The sequence below is a fragment of the Pteropus alecto genome, unplaced genomic scaffold (genome assembly GCF_000325575.1).
Source record: "Pteropus alecto unplaced genomic scaffold, ASM32557v1 scaffold146, whole genome shotgun sequence".
NCBI classification, from domain to species: Eukaryota; Metazoa; Chordata; class Mammalia; order Chiroptera; family Pteropodidae; genus Pteropus; species Pteropus alecto.
In genome coordinates this window covers 25,300,044-25,321,350 of record NW_006442107.1, presented here as the reverse complement: position 1 = coordinate 25,321,350, position 21,307 = coordinate 25,300,044, and the positions used below count along the sequence as shown (strand labels likewise).

General features: G+C 31.2%; 1 protein-coding gene across 2 annotated transcripts in view; it reads right to left on the bottom strand.

Annotated features, from left to right (window-relative positions):
* ROCK1 (Rho associated coiled-coil containing protein kinase 1) overlaps positions 1 to 21,307 on the bottom strand; it is a 128,354-nt gene that overhangs the window by 82,151 nt on the left and 24,896 nt on the right. For both annotated transcript variants that reach the window (XM_006920039.3, XM_015595720.2), the window contains exon 2: positions 10,386 to 10,467. In XM_006920039.3, coding sequence (XP_006920101.1) covers positions 10,386 to 10,467 — 82 coding nt within the window. The remainder of the gene's footprint in view (positions 1 to 10,385; positions 10,468 to 21,307) is intronic.

Genomic DNA, 21,307 nt, shown 5'->3' with positions numbered 1-21,307 from the left:
TATTATAAAAACACCTTTTAAAATTATGATGTATATTCATTCAATGGGATATATGTATTTTTTAAAATGTGTTATCTATACATACTTATTGATGTACAAAGATATTTTGTGAATTGCTTTTCACTGAAAGCACTGGTTAGCTGACAGATTCTACTGATTTATATTTAGATTGTTCTAACTTTTTGCTCTGACAACATATATTTGCTATGACAAACATTCCTGTATATTTGCAGAGCTGTTTTTGCAGGATATATTTCTTTAAGTATTTATAGGATACATTATGCTCATGAATATTATTAGTTTTAAAATGTACTAACTGCTCTCTAAAATGACTGCACTAATTTTCACTCTCAATACTAAACTATCCTAAATATTCTTTTTTATCTTTCTCATTAGATTGAGGTGGAGATGGGGATGGAATCTTTTTCTTTTTTCAACCCATATTTCTTGAAATATTAATGCATTTGTTTGACTGGCACCTGCTCACTGGTCATTGGTGTTTTTTCTCCATTAAACTATACATTGTTACTTTGTCTGTTTTTTATTGTCATTGATTGGAAGAATCTCTTCATATATTAGGAATATAATTCTATCAAGTATGTTGTAATCTTTTCCAGTTTGTCAGTGTTCTTTACATTTTTCTTTATACACAGTTTTGATGCACCAAAGTTTGTCAATATTTCCTTTACAGTTTCTAGCCCTGGTATCCTCTTTGGAAAAAAAAAGGCATTCCTTACTTGAAGACTATAAACATAACACCTATAATTTCATCTAGGACTTTATATCTTTACATTTGTATATATTGTGGAGACTCAATTTAATTTTCTCCTCCCATCAATATCCAAGTGTCTCAATACAAATTACTGAATAATCTATCTTTCTCCAATGACTTAAGTGCTATATTAAGCTTATGCTAAATATTCATTTAATAAAAAAGTATGCTTCTAGACTCTCCCTGATGATCTATCAGTCTTATGTCCTTCAATAAAGTACTCTTTTTCTTATACTTCAGTATCATTTGAAAAAATAATCCCAAAATATGACTACAATTCTGCCCCTGCCCCCTCAAATGGAAATACATTCACTATTGAAGTGCTAGAGTTACCAAACTATGCAAGTCATTTATATACTTAATAAGCAAAAAAATCAAACATACTAAAACCTTACATTTTAATGCCTCTGACTGGATATGTCCCATATTAATACATTCTTACATGTACCTTAATATTTAGTTGTGAAGGAAGTTTTTAATGCCACTACCAAATGGTAATATTACATTTTTTTAATCTGTTGAGAAGCTTGAAAATGGAATTTTATACTAATCACAATATATGATCAATATAATCTATTTATACTTTCCTTCTCTCAAGAAACTTAACCCTTTCAAATGTAAAAGTAAACAGTGTATGAAAGACAATATATAAATTTTGCTGTTTTCTGAATTTTTGCTCCTTAAAATCCCTCAAACTGTAGACTTATAACTACATCTAAATTTATATTCAAAGTAGATAAAACCATGTTTAATTTTCATACAGATAATGTGGTACTCATCTTCAAAATTACAGTAATGACTTTATAAATGTAATGAGACATCTTGAGAAGAAACTAGCTGCAAACATTAAAATGAAGACTCATAAAAACTTTTGCTGTTTTGTTTAAATATTTTTACACATTAACTTAAAATGAGAAAAGTTTCCCCTTTTCTACTGAGTAATATGTACCTTTTGTGCAATTCCACGAGGAGCTAAGGCAAACATATTGAAATTGTTTTTACTTCCTTGGATGAACAACAGATTCACTGACATCAGCAGAACATTTTAAACTGAAAATAATTTACTCCTCCATTGTATTAATAAAAAATAATTGTTACTGATTTTAACTACCAGCTAATGAATAGCTAATTTAAAAATAACACTAACATTCAACTATCGTAATAATAATTTAATAAGCAGAAAAGTATCATGATTTCACAAATTTAAACATTATGAAAAAGTATTTTATGTTTTGAAGCATGCCAGAATAATGATATATTAACACCTTGAGATGGGAGAAAAGAGGAATAAATTTTCTAATGATAATTACTACCTGTTTACATATAAATTAATATCTAATTAAATGTGTGTAATCCATGAAATCTTATTTTTGGAAGGAAGATAAGAAAGTAATCAGAGAAGAAGTTAAATTTCATTTTATGGAACATCGAAATATTATATGGCTGGCTACCAAACATAATTACTTAGAAAAATTGACAAAAAATGTAGTTACAACCCTTTTACAATGATACATGCAATACGCCCTTTAATATGGTAACTAACCACTTTAATTAGTTTAATTGTGATGATGGGTACAGAGATATCTGTTATATTATCATCAATACATTTGAACTATGTGGCAATCAAAAGTAATTTTAAAAACCAATGATTGTGTCTGAACTCTGCCAAGAAAAGAATACTTTATAGATCATCTCTAACAAGTCAGCATTTAACCTCAAATACAATTAACGAATATTTAATGAGTACTTAATATTCAGTCAGGTTTGGGAATAAAAATACAAATGTCCTGCTCAAATGACGCTTACAATCTAATGATGAGGGAAGGAGAAGAAGAATGGGTACCAATCAAATAACCATATCAAAAAACACATAATCTAACTGTGATAAGTGCACAAGATGCCATGAAAGTACACACCCAGCAGCAGTAAATCTGACTGAGTTCAAGGGGTTGGATGGGGTTGGAGGAAATTCTGTAAAGAAAACAACATCTAAAAAGTCTTGTGGAGAAGGTATCAAGGTACTTTCCAGGAAATAAATGTAAGCTATGTGACTGAGGTATAAGGAAACAAAAAGGAGAGTAGTACAGATAATAACGTAATTTGAAAGGTCATACAGCACCAGATTAAGAAAATCCTTTGAAAGGCCGGGAGTGAGATCTGACTTAATGAAATATGCAATTAAAAAAGAATCTCTGGCCTAAATGTGGATAACTAACTGCACATGGGCAAAAGTAGATGCACTGAGACTAGACGGAAGATTTACTGTGATCATTCAAGTGGAGATGACGACTCTTGAACAAGGGTAATTGCAGTAGTAAAGTTCAAACCTGCCTGAAGACTGTCACTGATCAGAAATCTACATTTATCAGTCTTTTTTAATTTTCTTATCTTTAATTTTCTAGCAGTTCCACTATTCTCTAAAGTTTTTCTAAAGATCCTCAATCACATCAGCATGTTAATTCAATATTCTAGGGTGTAATTTCCCTAGATCTGGGGGTGTAAACTAATTTAAAGTGCTCAAATTTCTTCTTTCCCTGAACTTCAATTCCTTTACCTACATTTTTTAAACTCTTGAGAATAATGAAAACAAAAACAAAACACAATGTAATCCTTTTTTATGCAATCCATTAACCCAAAGGCTCAACCTACCATTTCAGTCTCTTCTTTTGCCATCTGTTCTCCTTACCCCTGCTGGCTCATCAAAAACCAAGTTCTGTTTATACCAAACTTATCGTTCCTCAAAGATATCATACTTTCAAATAACTATAACTTAATGAATGCTGTTCCCCCTCTGCCTAAATTGTTCTTCCTCAATTGAGAAATCTAGCCTATCTTCTAAGACTTTATTCAAATGTTACTTTCCAAAGCCTTTCTTTACTCCCTCACATCTATACATCATTACTTCTCTACAAACTTCCACTACTATAAAGGTATATACTATTTGTTTCTGTAGTTCCCTCCACGAGATGGTAAGTGCTATAGTTTTTAAGAAAAACAGTATTATATTCCTTATGTCTTTGGTGACTGGACATTCAAAAAATCATTTAAGAATAAGTGGTTCCATGTAGTGAATTTATCATTTTCTCATATCTTAAACCCATAACTCTAAAATGAGAAGGCTTAGAGGAAAGAAATTACTTTTGTTGCCTTAACTTTTCACAAGTCTTGGCTCATCACGGGCCTTAGGCCTAACACAACTGTTATACATTTATGCTACTCTTTTGCATTTATCTCTAGATATGTACTCATACTTAACATGTTCATTCATACCCTTTCCCCTGAGCTAAGAACTCCCTGTGGAATAACCCTGGTTTCTTTGAGTGCAATCTTCTTATATTTACTCTTTTTGAAATACCATCCTTCACTTGGAATCACTATTTTTAAGATTTATCTTTTCAGTAAATTTGATTAAATTTCCTAGGCTTGGAGCACATGCCTGATTGTGCCCAGTATTTCTTTCCTTCAGTAACATAGAGTTTTAGGCAATGGTTCCCAATTGAGGGCATTTTTGACCCCCAGGGTACATTTGGCTAAGTCTTGAGACATTTTTGATTGTCACAACTGGGGGTAAGCTAGAGAGTATGTTACTGGCATCTAGAAGGTAGAGGCCAGGGATGCTGCTAAACATCCTATAGTTCAAAGAACAGCCTCTTCAACAGTTATCTGACCCAAAATGTCAACAGTGCCACTGATCTAAAGTGAATTGAATGCTTTCTCTCAAAGTCTGTCACCTCCCAAATGCTAACCAATTCAGCCTTTTTGATCAAAAACTCAGAATAGCAATTACTTTCATTACTTGCTGAATAATTACATTATTGGCAAAGCATATAAAGATTTTATCAATTGTTCTACATGCTTTTATAAGTAGATAGCTGCTACGCTACCACTACCATAGCTATTATGCCACTTTTGTAATTTATATTAATATAGCTATATATAGTATGCTACCATAAAATATGATTTCTGGGTTTATCTTTTTTAGACAAACAAATGCTCTCTGGCACATTTTTACTCTCAGGTTCATGGATTTTCTTCATACAGTGCTCTTCCCTCCTCCATTACCTTCTATTAGACTATGGTAAAATTAGTTTAATGAACATTTATTTCTGTAAATACTAATAATAAATACTAATTTATTTGAAATTATTTTTTTAATACAATCAAACAAAACAGAAAGAGACTCACAGATACAGAGAACAATCTGATGATTGCCAGATGGGAGGGGGTTTGCAGGGCTGGGTTAAAAAGGTGAAGGAATTAAGGAGTACAAATTGGTAGTTACAAAACAGTCATGGGGATGTGAAGAACAGCATAGGGAATACAGTCAATAATACTGTAATAACTATGTATAGGTGGGTACTAATCTAGGGGATCATGTCATAAATTATAAAAATGTCTAACTGCTATGCTGTACGCCTAAAGCTAATATAAAATAATACTGAACATCAACTCTAATTGAAAAATAAAATAAAAAATAATAAAAATAAACAAAATCCAATTATGAAGTTACATATCTTTGTAACCCACTGCCACTCTTAGAATAATTTCAGCTCTTAGAGGGAAAAGAATTGAGGCTGTGTTAAAATAAAAATTGCCTATGCAATGGGAATACACTGTTATTTCTATCTTGTTTTAGAAAGGGTACATGTTTATACAGAGTAAAATGTGTTGATGTTTTCTTTCTTTAGTAATCATATCATTTTATTTATATAAAAGCAAAGAGGTAAAATAATTACACATTAAGTTTATGGCCCACAATCCTTTTCATTCTACCATCCTAGCTATGAAAAGGAATCATTATTTTTTAATGATTTATAAAGTTCATCCTAGGTTCTTCATAACAAAGCACTACTTATATTTCAAACAAGGCTATATAAATCACAGACAATAAATTGACTTAGTGTATAAAATTACACTTAGCATATCTCTACTTGTCTTATTAATGACTGACCTAAGATATATTTTTTCTTTACTTCTTAAAAAAATACTTTGCACATTAGGAGAAGCAAGAAGGAAAGAAAAGGATAAAGGAAGTACAACTATCAAACAAATTATTGTGTTAAATTATTTCCCTCTCTACACCAAACAAAAAATGTTGTCTATACTCCAGGCAAACCAGACATTGTACTTCAAAATTTGACTGGCACAGTTTATTGTGGAAACTCCCATGCTTAATATAGTCTTACTTTACATAATGGTCACCATTACCATTTAGGTTTCTTAAGTGCTTTAGGAGATGTATCCTGTGATAGCATGTATGAGGATCTGTTCCTGTCTGAATATAATTTGCATGAATTATAATTTTCATGAAACATTAAAAAAGACTTCTACTAACATAATTATGAATCTTTTACTCCAAAGTCTCAGTGACATTCAAAATGGTTCAAACATATAATCATAATCACTGTTCCCAAATTCTCCATCCCTCCCAATGACTCCCACCCAACATGTTTCTTCAAAAATGTGAGTACCTCCTATCAAGATAGCTTCATTTTATCTCTAACCCCTATCTAAAATTCACCTTAAAATTTTTATCAGTTATGTGAGGCTGATAAACATTTCCTTTGTAGTCCTCACTGTTTAGGTATCATACAGCAGAGTCCAGAAAAGCAAATCTTTATATTTAACTAAATATTCAGTCAAATGGTCAGAGACTGACTCTCTTTTCCCTTTCAGTCGCCAACCCAAAGAGATAAAAAAAAATAGCTTGTAAGATACTTAGGCCTGAAGTTTAAAATATTTCAAGCTGCTATAATTTAAAGCTGCTATATACTTTAGTGAGACAGTACATACTAAAAAGAAAGATTTTATCCTATATTCGAGGTGTAGTCTTAGATCACTACATCTGATACCTGTCAGCAAAAAGCAATTCAAAACATTTACCTTTAATAAAATAATTCTGATGTACTCACTAATGAAAGCTATATCTTCATAAATTAATCTCAGCAATATGTAAAATTCTATCCAACGAAAATCTATTACTCTGAAATAGTTCATAAAAGCAACTTCAGTAGTTGAAGGAAATGTTGTATCACATAAAGAGAAACATACAGTATGTACTCTTTTTGTCTGGCTTTTTTTCACTTACCACAATGCTTTTGAGATTTATCAATGTTGTTGTACATATCAGTTACTCCTTTTCACTGTTGTGTATTCCATTACGTTTATCCATTTTGTTTATCTATTTACAAGCTGATGGACATTTGGGTTGCTTCCAGTTTTAGCAATCATACATAAAATGCCTTAAACATTCTCATACAGGTCTCTGTGTGGACACATACTTTCACTTTTCTTAGCTAAATACATAGGAGCAGGATTCCTGAGTCATGGTAAATGCATGCATAACTTCATAAGAAATATGCAAACTGTTTTCCAAAATCCCTCACTATTTTACAAACCAACCAGAAATGTGTCAGAGTTCAGCTGCTCCACATGTTCACATATATGTACTTCATTTTGTCAATTTTTAAATTTTTAGTTACTCTAATAATGTGTACTGGTATCTCATAGTGGCCACAATTTGCAACTTCCTAATAACTAATCATGTTGAGCAGCTTTTCATGTCCTCACTTGCCACTTGTGTACCTTCTTTGGAGAAATGTCTATCAAATCCTTTCCCCATTTTTAAATTGAGTTGTCTCTGTATTGTTGAGTTACATGTCTTTATATATTCCAGACACTAATCCTTTATCAGGTGTATTATATGCTAATATTTTCTCCTATTCTGTGGGTTGTCTTTTCACTTTCTTGATAGCGTCCTTTGAAGCACAAAAGTTTTTCATTTTGATGATGTCCAATTTATCTTTCTTTTGCTAATTGTACTTTAGGTATTATTTTGAAGAAACAACTGCTTAACCAAGGTCATAAAGATTTATGCCTGTTTTCTTCTAAGAGTTTTAAAGTTTTAGATCTTACTTGCTGAATTAATTTTGTATGTGGTGTGAGGAGTCTAACTTCATTTTTTTGCATGTGGATATCCAATTGTCTGAGTACTATTTGTTAAAAAGACTATTCTTTCCCTTTCATATGTTTTGTAACTATTTTCTCCCAGCCTATGGCTCACCTTTTCATTTTTCTTAGCAATGTCTCCTAAAGAGAAAAGGTTTTGAATTTTGATGAATTCTAACCGTTTTTTTTTTTCCAAAACAATGGTCTGTGCTATTTGTGTCCCACCTAAGAAACTCTTGCCTATCCAAAGTCACAATTGTTTTCTATGTTTTCTTTTAGCGGTATTGGTTTTAGCTCTTACATTTAAGTTTATGATCCATTTTGAGTTAAGTTTTTGTATATGGTGTGAAGTAAGGCTGAATATTCAATTACTTTGTTACTTTTGTTGAAAATCAATTGGCTGTATACTGGTCTATTTCTGGACTCTCTATTCTGTTCCATTTATCTATGAGTTTAGTTTTTCATTAATATTATACAGTCTTGATCTTGAAATCCAGTAATGTTAGTCCTCTAACTTTGTTCTTTCTTTCCAAAATTATTTGGCTATCCCAAATCCTTCAAATTTCCACATGAATTTAGAATTGCTGGTCATCTTATAAAAAAAAAAAAAGCCCACTTAGGTTTTGAGGACTCCTAACATTTTAATATTGAATTGTCCAACTGATGAACACTGAATATCCTTCTTTTTTTAGGTCTTCTTGAATTTATCTCAGTGATAGTATATAGTTTTCAGTATAAAACTTAAACATATTTTGTCAAATTTATTCCTAAATTTGTCATGTTTTATCTTCTATTATAAATGGTGCTATATTTGTTATAATGTCAATTTCGAATTGCTCCTTGCTAATTTATAGAAATACAATTGTTTTTTTGTATATTAACCTTCTAACCTGCAACTATGTTAGTTCTTGAACTATTTTTGCAGAAAATCTTGCAAGATTTCTATGTAAAAATTTCTGCAATATTTTGCAGAAAATCTTGAGGATTTTCTATATAAAAAAACATGGCATATAAATAAATAAAATTTCACTTCTTCCTTTTTAATCTATATGATTTTTCTTTATCTAATTGCACTAAAACTTTCAGGACAATGTTGTATGAAAGTGATGAGATGATTGCCTTTTCCCAATCTTAAAGGAAAAGCATTTAGTCACACACAATTAAATACAATCTGAACTGCAGGGTGTTTTATAGATTCTCTTAATCAGGGTAAGGGAGTTTCCCTCAATTCCTCGTTTGCAGAGGTATTTTTAAATCAAGAATGAATACTGTATTTTATCAAATGCTTTTTCTGCATCTACTGAGATAATATAGATTTTCTTTTCTAATTAGTATGTTGATAATGTAAATTATGCTAATTGACTTTTGACCCTTAAACTAACTTTGCAATTCTGGTATAAACCCTCCTTGGTCACAGTTTTTACCTTATGCTAGACATGATTTGTTAAAATTTTGTTATATTATTTTCTGTACTTTTCTCCAATTTATAAACTAAACTAAACTACACAGGTTTATCAGCTAAAATAGTCCATCTTTATATTTTCATTTTATTTTAGTAATTTCTATTGTGGCTATTGATGTTTCTATTTATAAAATGTAATATAAAGACATACTTAATATTATGAAAACAGCAACACTGCATAGCAAAAGGAGTAACAGATTAAGAAAGCATGTGTTCCAATTCTTGCTACCCTAACTTTACAAGATTACATACTCCTCTTTGTACTAATGAGACTTATCCTTTGCCTCCCATCAAATAACTAGTGATGTTTCTCCATCTTTTTAGTTCTTTTGCTATACTGTTAAGTAGAGAGGTAAGCAAATGTAAACGATAATAAAATTTTGGGCAATTTCAGTAAGATGAGAGAAATTAAGAAAATTTTATACTTAAAAAGTTCCTAATTCAGATCTGGCATCCTATTTCAAAATTAAATTAAGGCTGAATAAATATTTTATGAAAAATGGAAAATTATAAAAACATAAAATTGGTAAGTGAAAACATTCGAATATTCAGAAAAATAAAACTTTTCTAACAAAACATATGTAACCAAAATTGAAAGACAACACTAAAACCAACCCAACCTAAATATCAATATTAGGTTTAGGAACTGAAATAAAGAAATGGAATGGGTTTATTATCTAAACTTTATTATCAAGTCTTTAAGATTAAAAGTTTAAAACTGTTTTAATAAGTTCTTTAATCAAATTTTTAAATGATAATATTTAATATCAAAATCCAAAACAGAATTTTTAGAAAAGAATGTCTGTAAAACTTAAATATAAGCCAGCTTTCCTGAAGAAATTAGGACTTTTTATATGTAATCTATTCTTTCCCACAGATATTAAAATATAGCTAATTCACTTATAAAAGAAAAAGACAACTATAACATTATTGAAATTCAATGTGAATATATGTAAATGCTTGTTTTAACATATTTATTTTAACCATTTACTTTTCATTCTCTTTTCTGCAAAATGTTTTATAGATTCTCCTGATAGACATCTAAACTGGCTGATAAAGTTTCTGTCACTTCCTACTCATTTTATGTAGGAATTATTGATGAAATAACCAAAAAATAGACAGAAAGATAAAAAGGGCTTGACTTGTCTATGTCAAAATTTCATTACATACAGTCTGTCATTAACCTCCACAAAAATTACTTACATCGGCTTAAAAAGTTGTCAATATTTTTGTTTTTTCTTAAGGCAGGAAAATCCAAATCATACACCAAAGCATCCAATCCATCCTAAACAAATAAACAAAGAGTTAGTTTTTTACACTATGAATACTTTCTTTTTAATAAGTAAAGAATAAAACACAACCTTTAACATTTAATTTGCCCTCTCACATACATCTTGTATTTAACACTTTCTAAAAGGTTACATGAGTACTGAGAGAAAATTTGTTTTTATTTCATATATAGATTTTCACCTTCTAACTCTCCAAGACAGAAGAGCAGCAGAATCACCACCAGTTAGCCACAACTGACTTCACCTAATGCCCTTTTCCCCTCATACGGGCATAAAATTTTACTTTTACTCCCTCTTACTACAGCATTTTATTTCGCAGACACTCACTGAAAACAAATGGCCTATATTAGGACTACAAATTTTTAGTAACTAAAGATGGTAACTAACTAATAGATCCTAAAAATGTGTGTGAAATTTAGTATAAAATAAATTCTGCAGTTAGACACATTTTTAATGATAAAAACATACTAGATTTTCATAAAGGTTCTCTTTCTTAAAGTATCTTCTAGGGCAACTATCAGTAAAGAACAAACATAAGCTTTTGCTTTTAAATGGACATTTAAATATTATCTAAGCAAGTGCAGGGCAATGTGAAGGTATACCAATCAGTGCTGAAGTGAGAATGGATCTATACAGGATATATCCTGTCACGTGGCAGGAACAGAAGGAACATTCACACAAATACAAGTAATCTTCATTTTATTTAGCTGGGGAAATCAAGTTTGCTCTGCAGAGCCCAAGAATAAAAACAGAAGCAGCAAAAGAAGATGTACCTTCTGCAGACCCTATACAGTCATGCTTATAAAAGGAAAATTTAAGCTAGAGGATATACAGACTTTATACTTTGTATTAAGCCATGGGTGTGAATCACCCAGCTATTTAAGAATACTTAAAATATTCCCCTAAAAACCAAAAGGTAGAGTCAAATTTAAACAGGTTTTAAAATACATCATTGCATGAGTTGGAAACGGACCACAGAGAAAACAGCTAATAATCCCAATGTTGTTGACTGCTTTAAGAGATAAACCCATCCTATACTGGTGAGTTTTCAAAATTCAGAAGTCTGTGCAGATCTGAAGAAAAAGCTCCTCAACTAAAGGAAGTCCATCTCTCTTTGAGATACATTTCTTAGAGTCCTATAAGCCATCTAAGTATTAACTTCTTTTTATAGAAAAGAGAAGGGTCAGGCCTGGTTAGTACTTGGATGGGAAACCACCTAGGAAGACCAGGTGCTGTAGGCATAAAAAATAAAAAATAAAAAAATAAGGGGTTGTAAGTTGACAAGGTCCTTGCAATCTATGAGGTCAACAAAGGGTTGCCTCGTCTAAAAAAATAAAATAAAATAAAATATAGAAAAGAGATAAGAACCTTTACATGAGAATTTGATTTTTAGCTGATGCTTGACCTGTTCTAAATTGAAAAAACAACCAATAAATTATCTGAATTCACTGTTTTCTAGGAAAAGGTAAGTTAAATATCAATATATATTTTTAAATGTTTTACTAGATTTTAATTTTTTAAGGAAAAACCACAGTTACTATTTCATTTTTCCCATAGTGCCTTGAAGAGTGACCTGAACAAGTAGGTATAAAATGTACAATAAACCAATGATTTGTATGCTCAATGGCAAAGGCATTATATTATTCAAGAAATAATATTTTTCTTAGACTAGATACAAAGTTTCACTCCAAAAGATTACACAGACTACAGGAAAGTGCAAGTACACTATTCTCCCCTTTATTCACAGTTTCAGTTACCCATGGTCAATGGGTAACTGAAGTCCAAAAATACTAAATGGAAAATTTCAGAAATAAACAATTCATAAGTTTTAAATTGTACACCATTCTGAGTTGCATGATAAAATTTTGCATCATCCTGCTGTCTTGCCTAGGACGTGAATCAGCCTTCTGTCCAACGTATTCACACTGTATATGCTACCCACACTTTAGACACTTAGTAATCATCTCGGTTATCAGATCAACTGTTGCAGTATTAATGCTTGTGTTCAAGTAACTCTTATTTTACTTAATCATGGCCCCAAAGTGCAAGAGTAGTGAAGCTGACAATTCAGACATGTCAAAGAAAAGCCATAAAGTATATGTATGTACAGGAAAATACACAGTATATATAGGGTTTGTGGTACTATCGGCAGTTTCAGGCATCCACTGGGGATCCTGGAACATACTCCTCTGCGGATAAGGGGGGACTACTTACTATACTATTAGCTACACAAGAAAATTTTTAGAGCAAAATTTGACACCCTGAAGTGGTCTAGGGAATGTGAGTAGATATGAGATAACCTCAATATATTATACTATTATTTTATAATAACTATTTTTATTATTTTAAGAGTTTTTAAAATAATAAAATAATAAAATAATATTTTTATTATTTTAACACCTTTCAGTTTTAAAAGGTTCAGAACATCTAAATTTATGTTAGGTTAAATTATTTTCAAATATTAAATAAAACTTTTAAAAGTTAGAAAAATGTATACTAAATTTTACTCACATGTCTCCACTCTTACTCCAAATAAGTTTTTAGAAAAACTACTAAATGTTAGAAAAGAACCTCAAAAACTACCTTGTTTTACTACTTCATTTATTTTTCCAAGGCAAATAATCAGAAATATTAACTGACTTGTCCAATGCCACACAGCTAGCTAGTAAGCTGTGTAAGAATCAAAATACTTTGTCTAGTAATTAAAGATATAACATGACCATGATAAAAACATGATTTTAAAGATCCTCAGTCTCTTAAAAATAAAATTAAGAATTGAGAATAAGCATGTATTTTTAAACTGAAGATGCATTATTCAAAAATCAGTAGAAAATCACAAGTCATTCTTCTAATTATAACTAGAAAGTACACTGGCTAGCACTCAAACCTAGTATTCTGGCTCAAAATCCTATGTTTTCTCTAATTTACCACTATACTCCCTCTTCTGTATGACCTTCTCTAAACTACCTATTAAAACTAACAGTTCTCTTTGTATTAGTTATTTTTTACTTCAACCTTTGCAGCTAGATTTTAAGCACCTTGAGTAAGCTAAACCCCAGAACTGAGCATCACATTTTACTCATAGCATAGCAGAGACTGTTAGCTTTCCTAACCCAATAATTATTTATACCTTCCTAATTTAACCTTGATTTTGTTGGGGCCACCCATCTTCCGCCATGAGACTAAGAGCTTCCAAGGAGGGAGAGACCTTCCCCAGCTCTGGTAGGGTGGTACTGATTAGTTTAAGACAAACATACCAGAGGCCTATTATTACTTTTGCCAGTGTTTGGCTTAAACACAGGAACGTAGTAATCTGGTATGTGAGATACAAGGGGAAACCTACAAAAGGTTCCTGAGAAAAGTTTCTCATCTCTTGAAAAGATACATGTAAGACCTAGTTCCTCCTTTCATGAGAAATTATCCTATCTGTATGTGACACCTTAAATAGCACCAGCCATCTTGCAGCCTCAGAGAAAGTTAGCAGAGGATGACAAAGCCAACAGATGGAAGGAACCTGGTCCCTGATGATGCTGGTTGAACCACTGAATTAATCTATTCTGGAGCCACTCTACCCATGCTTTCTTCATACATACTCCTATGGATTAACTCTATTTGCACTGAATTTTCTATTTCTTGTGACTAGAAGCATCCTAACTGAAATACATAGTAAGAGCTCAACAAATGCCACTGGACTGAAATAGCACTAACCGATACATGAGCTATAAGACTTGTTGCAGTAAAAGGGCAAGAGAACTGCCCATTCAATAGTGAGGTCAGAACCAAGATGGGGCTGACAAAAAGTGTTACTCTTTGGTAAATGTTGTTTGTATAACTGGACTGCACCATGGAGAAGAATGATTTTTGAGTCATGCTTAATAATAAAATGAATTGCAGATGGCTCAAATAATCCAAACATGGAAAAATAAAGCAAAAGCATCTTAAAGACAAAAAACATACTATATCTGCATGTTACTACTGGAAAGACAAATCACATAACCTTTCTAAGCTCAATTTTCTCTTTTGTAAGATGAGAGTAACTACCTATAACTCACAATTGGTTTGTGAGAATTAAATGAGTGAAGTACATGAAGTGTTTGGCCCTTAACAGTCCCATTTCTTTCTTTTCCTTTATTTCTCTAGCTGACATTTAAAAGTTCTACAAGTTAATCTCACTACTTATGACATAAATAGAAAGTAGACATTTTAGTGATGTGGTCATAAAAACTTCTTAGGTCACGATGTTAAACACTTGCCCACTGCAGTAATCCCATCTATGACTTTCTTTTTTTTACATAAGGGCAACTGACTTTTGCTTGACCACAGAATTTGATCACGTATTTGTTAATGGAAACTAGCTGCCTCCACTAATTGTCTATGGTCATGAGGTGTTTGGACCTATCATTATACACTAATTTTACAGTCATATGAGATGGTATATGGCGTTTCAGTATCACCTGTAAGCAAAAATTATATGCATTTTATCAAAGAAATAAAATGGGCAAGAAAGTATTCTTCTAGCATTATCTAACACATATACCAACAGAGGCTAAGGGGAGTCAAGACACTAGGGTGAGGGAGAGGGACATAGGCTTCTACTTTAATGTAGTGGAAAAGCTACACAAGAAATATGTATATCCAACCATAAACTGGGGCAAGGAATCCTGACTTTTATTCAACACTCTGAAGTTCTTTAAAATAATGAATAAGACTTCTCCACTTCTTAGAGTCCACATTCCTATACCAGAACTCAGGACCTTAACAGAAATTAACATTCCTCCAAGAGGAAAAACAATTCATAAGGAATGACAGACATAGCATGTAGTCCTACTACTCCTTCACTTAATTTTATAATTTAGGCATGAACAAAAGCTATCCTCTACTTTCACAACATGTCCATCATATAACTTAACCATTAAGAAATGCAAGGGAGAGGATATATGAGAGGAGACAATGTCAAAGAACTAAAACAATGAATTTCTTTGCTATCCATAGTTGAACAACAATAGTACACCAGTTATAGCAGTATATTCTGAAAGATGCTAATCACATTGGAGAAGTACTTTCATATAAACACACAAAGGCAGGTATAATTAATTCCAAGTATAACATTTTACAAGAATGGCTAAAGAATGAACATTTCATATTTCTTAAGACGTGCTAGTATTAGGAGGGAAAAAAGCAACAGTTATCTAACAACAGAGCTTAAGCAAAAGGAGAAACAGGAGAAATTATTCAACCAAACACTGCTGCAAACTTAAATTCTCTGGAGAGTTTTGAATTACAAAAATAAGAGTCCTGTGTAAATATCACTTAGGATTAGATCCATTAGTAATAATAATACATTTGTTATAAGAATATAAGCACTAGAAAAGGAAGTAATCCTACATGTAAAAAGCATCCATTTTAATTTAAGATTTAAAAATCTAAGTGTTTACTATTGTAAACATGGATATATTTTTTGAGAAACTACCAAAAAAACTCATTTAAACTACAGTAGTAAAACCAAAGCTTCTGAACATGAAGATATTTTTAAAATAAGCTAACCCTTGGTACTAAGAAACTTCTGGTAAACTTGTGACAGACGATGTACCATTTAAAGAAAATATTTGGATACCTATAAATCTCTTTGCTAAAGGGATAAAGAATTTCTCAAAATTAAACACTGATATAAAAATGAAAACAGAATTTTAACAACTTCTGATATTAAATACAATTAAAATCTGTTAAATAGGTGTGGCATTATCACATAGATGCTAATGCTCCCTAAGACTCATTTTCTCTACATGCATATATCTCTACAATAGCACTTTCCAATCAGTCTCCCTCAGTCACCAATGTATGTTTTACTAAATATTTAGAATTCTTAATTTTTTTTGCACTATAACTGTCCTAGAGAACATTGGCATGTATGTAGTAATATAAAAGAGGCCATGTTCACCCTATCCCACTGCCCTTGCACCAACTTTGTAGGCACTCAAGAAAACAATCAAAAGCTTAGAACAATCAAGCAAATGTTCAATTAAGTAAAAGCCATCTTCAAATGGTAGAAAAGTTTTGTGACAATTTTACTCATTCTTATCCTCCTCCCTCCCTGAGTAGAGGCAGTCTTGGTTTTCAACAGGCAGCAGATTGGTTCCTACCTTGAACCAGAGGAAGCAGAGTAAGATCATATTTGTAAGACCAAATTTGTAAATTACTGTGTATGTCTGTTTTAACTGTCTGGGTAAAAATGCCTGAAGGACTAAGGCAAGGACCTCATTTCCTTTTCACATTACTCAGAACACAGGAAGAAAAAGCAGTGGGTACTGCTCATAAAAGGTACAACTACAAAACCCACAGACACTTGAGTTCACTATCAACTTTAAGAAGAAGGCTTCATCAGAGTAGAAGAAACATAAACCAGCTTACAGAGGGTAAAAACGTTAATGGAAAATGAAAAAATAAAATAATTGCCAAAAGAAATGAGATGTTAGAAACTTGTATGATTTAGAAGTTAAACTTGATGCAATACTTTTGGATAGAAGAGACATTTTTGTAGTAGATAAATTATTAAGTAAAGGCCCAAAAAAATGCAAGGAAGGACAGAAGAGATACAAAGTTAAGACATTAACCTTATAAAATTCAAAAACACTTCTATGTAAACAGTATCCTAAAATGCTTAATAGTCACATGACCTTGAGCAAATTATTTAACCCCTCATAGCCTCAATGTTCTCATCTATAAAATAAGAATAACAACAGTAACTACTGCATAGGGCTGTTGTAAGAAATTGATAAATCTTATTAAGTAGTAGAAACATTCATGGATAATTTCAAAGAGGATTTACCTATCATTTAAAGATTTATATGAACATACAAGCTAGATTTTCTCTTGATATGAATAACTGAAAAAGTCAGATGATTCAATTTTGTTTTGGGGGAGACTTATTTTTCAAATCACTCTTTCAAGTGCCTAATTCATTTCCTTGGGGAAAAATAAACAGATATCATACATTTTTTTAGTTAGTATTAGTATAAAAACTAATACTAGTATTAGTATAAATAAAAACTTTATCTTCGTAAAGTTCCTATACAAATTTTCATAAGACCAAATCTCGATCATGGAGGGAAAAAAGAACAGAGACTCACAGACCTGTGGAATCATAACAAAAGATTTAACATTTGTATCATGGAGGCCAATAAGGAGAAAAGAAAGATAATGAGACTAAAAAAGATTAAAACAAATGAAGGCTAAAAATTTTCTAAATTTGGCAAAAGACATAAACTTTCAGACTGAAGACACAGAACATACCCAAAGAAATCCCAACTAACCAATCAATGAAAAAAAATCACTGAGAACTAAGAGATTTGTTACCACCAGATCCATTCTAAAATAATGCTTAAAGGAAATTCTCTAAATAGAAAGAAAATGAAAAAAGAATAAATCTTGGTATAGTAAAAAGAAACAATAAATGAAAACAGTAAAAAGATTTTAAAATACAATAGATTTTCATTCTCTTGAAAGCTGAAGCAAAAATTATAGTATTGCCTGACTGGTTCTCAATGTATATAAGGAGATATTAAAGATATTATAAACAAGGAGGGTAAAGGAACATAAAGGAGGTAAGTCTTCTACCCTTCATTCAAACTACTAAAATGCTGACACCAATCAAATGTGATAAGCTATATATGTCTAATTGAATACCTAGAGTAACTAATAAAAAAAAACTATACAAAGAAATATACAAAGCACTATAAGTAAATCAGAATAATAAATATTCAAGTAGTCCACAGGAAGGCAAAAAAAGGGAAACAAACAAAAAAAAACCCAGAGTTATCAGAAAAAAAAAAAACCCCAGCAAATTTAAGCCCTAACATAACAATATTACATTAGAGGTAAATGGTCTGAGGCAACGATTCAAATGAAAAGACAAATTTACAGAATCAATAAACTAATTTAGAGAAAAGAAATTCACTTCAAATGTAATAGTATAGGTTGGTTGGAATGAAAGGATGAGAAATGATGTACCACACAAATAGTAATCAAAAGAAAGCTAGATTGGCTATATTATTATAAAATAGACTGTAAAACAAAAAAAGTTACCAGAAACAGAGTGGGAAATTACATAATAAGAGTCAATCCACCTGGAAGGCATAGAAATCTTAAATGTATATATTGTAAACAATAAAGCTCCAAAAGATAAGCAAAAATGGATAGAAATGAAAAGAGAAATACACAAATCCACAATTTTAATTGGCAACTTCGACACTGCTCTCTCAACAACTGAGAGAACTGGACAGATCATCAGCAAGGGTAGGAACTCAACAACACCATGAACCAACAGAATCAAATCAACATTTACAGAATATTACATCAAAAATGGCAAAATGCACATTCTTTTTAAGTGCTTGGAATATTTACAAGATAGACCATAGCCTATGCCATACCTCAATCCTTGACAAATTTCTAAGAATTAAAATGAGTGTGTTCTCTGACCAAAATGTAATCAAATTAATATAAAAACAGAGAGTAATGTACAAACACTTGGACACTACATAACATATTTCTAAATAATCCATGGTCAAAGAGACAGTCTCAAGAGAAATTTAAAAAAATATTGAAATGAAAATGAAAAATTTCAAAATTTGTGGCTCACAGTTAAAGCAGTATTGAAAAGGAAATGTAATGATTTTTAATCAATAATCTAAGTTCCTTTCTCAAAATATTAGAAGAGCAAAATGAAGCAAGAGCAAACATGAGAAAGGAAGCAACAAAGAAAAACAAAAGTCAATAAAATTGAACACAGAAAAACATGCTAAAAACTCGATGAAACAAAAAGCTGGTTCTTTGACAAGATAAGTCAAATTAACAACCTGCTAACAAGATTGACAAAGAAAAAGAGAAAACACACAAATTACCAATACTAAAAATGAAATAGATGATATCATACAGATCCTGTAGCTATACAAAGGATAAGGAAATACTATGAACAACTCTACATATAAATTTAACAACTTCAAAGAAATGAAAAATTCCTTAAGTATAAACTATCACAATTAACCCAATATAAATAAGATAATTTGAATAATACTATTAATTAATAACATAAAGCCCACAGAAAAATAAATCTCCAGGGCCAAATGGTTTCACTGGAGAATTCTACCAAGTGTTTAAAGAATCAACACTAATTCTACACAATCTCTTCCAGAAAACAAAAAAGAATAAAATACTTTGAAACTCATTTTACACAGCCAGTAGTACCCTGATACCAAAACCAAAGCCAGTACTGAAGAAGAAAACTATGAATAAGAATCTTTCAAAAATACTAAGCAAAAGTTCTTAAAATATTAGCAAACAGATTTCAGCAATGTATAAAATTATACACCATAATCCGCAATGGATTATTCCAAAGATTCAAGACATTTAATATTCAAAAATCAACCAGTGTTATTTACAATAGCCAAGACATGGAAGCAACCTAAGTGAAAATGTGATACGCACACACACAGACACACACACACACACACAAATGTAATGTTATCTGGACATTAAAAAAAAAAAAAAGGAAATCTTGCCATCTGTGACAACATGGATGGATGTTAAGGGCATTATAATAACTGAAATAAGTCAGAAAGAGAAAGACCAATACTGTATGATCTCATTTACATGTAGAATCTAAAACAAATAAATAAGTTAATTCATTCAAAAAAATTTAAAACTCCCAAAACAAAAAATGAACTCACAGATACAGAGAATAGACTGGTGGTTTCCAGAGACAAGGGTTGGGAGAAAGGGTAAGCAAAATGCGTGAAGGAAATCAACAGGTACAAACTTCCTGTTATAACATAAATGAGTCATGGGAATGTAAAGTACAGCATGAGACTATAGTTAGTAATACTGTTCTGTATATAAAAAATGCTGAGAATAAATCTTAAAAGTTCTCTTCACAAGAAAAAAATTGTAACTGTGTGGTGATGGATGTTAACTAGACTTATCGTGGTGATTACTGCACAATATACACAAATATCAAAGCGTGATATTGTACATCTGAAACTAATATGTTATCTTGATTATGTCTCAACTTTTAAAAAGTGAAAAAAATCAAGCAATATAATTCACTATATGAACAGGCTAATGAAAAATCACATAACAAATACAGAAAAAGTATTTGACAAAAGTCAACACTCATTCATAAGAAAAATTCTCAGACAACCAGAAACAGAGGTGAACTTCCTCAACTTATAAAGAACATCTACAAAAAACCTAAATCTAACATCATACTTAATGGTGAACTACTGTTTTCCCTCAAAAATCAAAAACAAGGCAAGGATGTCTTCTCTCGCCACTCTTATTCAATACAGAACTGGAATTCAGAGCCAGCTGAATAAAGCAAGGGAAATAAAAGGCATATGGATGAGAAAGGAGAAAATAAAATTGCCGTATCTATAGAGGATATAATTGTCTATGCAGAAAATCCTAAAGAAGCTACAAAACAAAAACAAATAAACAAAAAACACACAGAACTAATAATTTCACAGGTCTTAAGACCTAAGCTCACTGTGCAAAAATCAACTGTATTTCTATATATTAGCAATGAATGTGAAGAAACCAAATTTAAACATATAACGCCATTTACATATACTCTATTTACTCAAATAAAAAAAAAGGAATATTTAGGTATAAATCTAACAAAACATGTATAGGACTTGTGCTGAAAACTACAAAATACATAAAAGAAAAAATAAAGATCTAAATAAATGGAGAGATCTATGGTGTTCATGGACTGGAAGACGCAACATAGTAAAGACGTCAATTCTCCTAAAACTGATATCTAGGTTTAACACAATTCTTACAAAA